This window comes from Sinocyclocheilus grahami, unplaced genomic scaffold (assembly GCF_001515645.1).
Source record: "Sinocyclocheilus grahami isolate Dianchi unplaced genomic scaffold, SAMN03320097.WGS_v1.1 scaffold403.1, whole genome shotgun sequence".
In the NCBI taxonomy this organism is placed as follows: Eukaryota; Metazoa; Chordata; class Actinopteri; order Cypriniformes; family Cyprinidae; genus Sinocyclocheilus; species Sinocyclocheilus grahami.
This window is the reverse complement of record NW_015505582.1, coordinates 572,517-576,322: the sequence shown is the minus strand read 5'-3', so window position 1 is coordinate 576,322 and position 3,806 is coordinate 572,517. Positions and strand designations below refer to the sequence as shown.

Below are 3,806 nucleotides of genomic sequence, written 5' to 3'. Positions count from 1 at the left end.
AGTTTTGTATTTCATTTTGAAACCAACGTCCTAGAGTCTGGATGAAGTGTGGAGAAGCTCCTCGCCCAAGTTGCTTGATTTGCAGTGTTAAGTTTCCACAGTCTGTGATGATTTGGGGTGCAATGTCATCTGCTGGTGTTGGTCCATTGTGTTTTTTGAAAACCAACGTCACTGCACCCGTTTACTAAGAAATTTTGGAGCACTTCATGCTTCCTCCTGCTGACCAGTTTTTTGAAGATGCTGATTTCACACTGCCAAAAGCACCAAAAGTTGGCTAAATGACCATGGTGTTGGTGTGCTTGACTGGCCAGCAAACTCACCAGACCTGAATCCCATAGAGAATCTATGGGGTATTGTCAAGAGGAAAATGAGATACAAGAGACCAAAAAATGCAGATGAGCTGAAGGCCACTGTCAAAGAAACCTGGGCTTCCATACCACCTCAGCAGTGCCACAAACAGATCACCTCCATGCCACGACGAATTGAGGCAGTAATTAAAGCAGGAGCCCCTACCAAGTATTTAGTACATGTACAGTAAATGAACATACTTTCCAGAAGGCCAACAATTCACTAAAAATGTTTTTTTATTGGTCTTATGAAGTATTCTAATTTGTTGAGATAGTGAATTGGTGGGTTTTTGATAAATGTGAGCCAAAATCATCACAATTAAAAGAACCAAAGACTTAAACTACTTCAGTCTGTGTGCATTGAATTTATTTAATACATGAGTTTCACAATTTGAGTGGAATTACTGAAATAAATGAACTTTTCCACGACATTCTAATTTATTGAGATGCACCTGTATAATCATACATATAATTTGTCATATATATATATATATATATATATATATATTTGTACAGGAACTGGAGTACAAATTGGACCCCAAGACAAACAACTTGCCACACCTCCGTAACCCAGATATCCTGGTGGGAGAAAATGACCTGACGGCTCTCAGTTACCTTCACGAGCCCGCTGTGTTACACAATCTGAAAGTGCGCTTCATCGATTCCAAACTCATCTACACGTACTGCGGTAAACACACATACACACACACACTAGACACACAATGTATCTAGAATTATTGAGCTCAGTGTTTTTTATTGTTTGACCCAGGTATTGTTCTAGTTGCTATAAACCCATATGAGACGCTGCCCATCTATGGAACTGACATCATTAACGCGTACAGCGGGCAGAATATGGGTGACATGGACCCTCACATCTTCGCAGTGGCAGAAGAGGCTTACAAACAGATGGCCAGGTGGGGTTGAACAAGTTGAAGCTGGTTAAATGAATAAGATGTTAAGATAAATATGTTAGATTTAGTTTGAAATTACATCACACCTGTTCATTGTTTGATTTGGTTTCAAGTATGTTGGGGTCTTAGTAACGCATTACCTTCAAGTAATGCACAGATGTTTGAAGGCCTATTGCCCTAAATGCAAAAGCATGTTAAAAGCAATAGTTCACCCAAAATGAAACTGTCATCATTTACTCACTGTCAAGTTCCAAATCAGCATGATTTTCTCTGTGCTTTGGAAAACAAAAGATGATACTGTATTTTGAAGAATTTTGGGGTCCAAACAACAGTAGGCCTCAGAAATGTCATATGGGTTTGGAATGACACGAGAGTGGTTAAATTAGTCTTTTTCAATTTTGGGTGAACTACCTCTTTAGGTACAGTTACAGTGGTTAACAAATTTATTAGACCACCACCACTCCCCAATGTAAGATTTGTGCCACAGCTGCCCTAAACTAACAGTATTGGTGATTACCAAAATTATTTTTTTATGTTTCTGTAATGGTTAATCCACCAGTATGTGTAAGCTCTTTAGTCACAGTAGTATTTGTAATGCTAAAATATAATTATTCTTGTTATCTATGCATTTTCAAATTGACTGTTTTACAAGAAAGAAAGGAAAAAATGGTAAAGCACTTTATTATAATTTTTTTATTTATATGCCCAATTACAGTCAATAACAACAGATACTGTGGAAAAGTACATAAAAACAGTGCCAGCAAGAATGTTATCAAGGGCAAAGGAGGCCATACACAATATTACGTTTTTTGGTTATTATGCATGAATAAAGACTATTTACAGTAGTTGTTTCAGTTTGTTATTTGCCTAATAAATACAATTTTTAGTTTTAAACAAGTTTTTGACATATTCCTAAAATATTTCTGTTTTCTCTTTATTATGACAAGTGATATAATAAATATACAGTGCTTGACAAATTTTTTTGACTGTAATAAAGTACTTTACTATTTTTTCTGCCTTTCTTGTAAAACTGTAAATTTGAAAATTCATGGATAACAACAACAATTATATTTTACCATTACAAATACTACTGTGACTAAAGAGCTTACACATACTGGTGGATTACCCATTACAGAAACATAAAAAAATATTTTGGTAATCACCAATACTGTTAGTTCGGTGGCAGCTGTGGCACAAACCTTACATTGGGTGGTGGTGGTCTAATAAATTTGTTAAGCACTGTATGTACAATGGAACTGAGCTTGCATTGCATTAGCCAAAGCATTCACGTTTGCACAGAGTATGTCTCTGGTTTTACTGTCAGCTGGTAAGTGTGTGAGTATGAGCTATACTGCTCAATCGAAAGAGAAGGTTTATAGGTCAGGATGTTGCTCACTGCAGCTCAGCCATAAATAGACCAGCCACGGTAATGTTTCTCTCGTTCATTTTCTTGGGTCACTCACTTCTTTTCAATGCAGCTGCAATGGTTTACACAACTGGACCTGTCTGTCTGAAATTTTCATTGATAAATGGATGCCTGTATTGCAAATGCTGCAGTTTTGGTGAAACATAATTTCCTCAAAGCCTTGTGTTTTTCCTCTACAGTCCTTGCTGTACACCTCCAGAACACCTTAGTAACCACCTAACAACTACCCAGAACACCCTAGGAACCACCCACAACACCTTGCATCTCCCTAACAACCATTCAGAAACCCTAGTAACCCCCAGCAATGCCCTAGCATTGCGTAGAAACATCTTAAAAGCAATAAAAGTTTTAAATGGGCAAACACCACTCACATTTTCTTAAAAAAATAAAAAGTAGAACTTTTTTTTTTCCCCTTGCATTTATCTTGAATTTTTTTCACATCATTCAGGGATGAGAGGAATCAGTCCATCATTGTGAGTGGAGAATCTGGAGCAGGGAAAACTGTTTCAGCCAAATATGCCATGCGCTTCTTTGCCACTGTCAGCGGCTCTGCCAGCGAAGCAAATGTGGAAGAAAAAGTTCTGGCATCCAACCCTATCATGGAGGTGAGCTCTTCCTGCATTATTAGATCAGTGTGTCGTTCTGGACTCAGTACTGAGACTTGGGCTGTTTGTTTTCATGAAGGTCTTTAATAATACAGACATTCATATCTCAGAAAGCCAAACCCCTTGGGCTGAGAGACTAAAAGCTCACTGGCTAAACATGAGTGTCTTATTCAGAGAGTTATATCTGCCCTTCACTGCATGGTCTTCATCTCCCCAGGGCTCATTTCCCTCGGAACAGCAGCACAGAGAGTGTGTATGTGTGTGTTTGAGTGCCCGCATGTGTGTTAATGTAAGTTCAGTGTTACCATGAATGCTCGTATGACAAATGGGCTAAAGGCACACTTAAAAAAAAATGGTTTTCACTACATCCATGATAATACAGGTGCATCTCAATAAATTAGAATGTCGTGGAAAAGTTAATTTATTTCAGTAATTCAACTCAAATTGTGAAACTCGTGTATTAAATAAATTCAGTGCACACAGACTGAAGTAGTTTAAGTCTTTGGTTCTTTTAATT

General features: G+C 37.7%; 1 protein-coding gene across 1 annotated transcript in view; it reads left to right on the top strand.

Annotated features, from left to right (window-relative positions):
• LOC107550635 (unconventional myosin-Va) overlaps window positions 1-3,806 on the top strand; it is an 87,694-nt gene that overhangs the window by 21,190 nt on the left and 62,698 nt on the right. Inside the window, exons 3-5 of the mRNA XM_016231965.1 lie at window positions 864-1,035; window positions 1,117-1,261; window positions 3,133-3,289. Coding sequence (XP_016087451.1) covers window positions 864-1,035; window positions 1,117-1,261; window positions 3,133-3,289 — 474 coding nt within the window. The remainder of the gene's footprint in view (window positions 1-863; window positions 1,036-1,116; window positions 1,262-3,132; window positions 3,290-3,806) is intronic.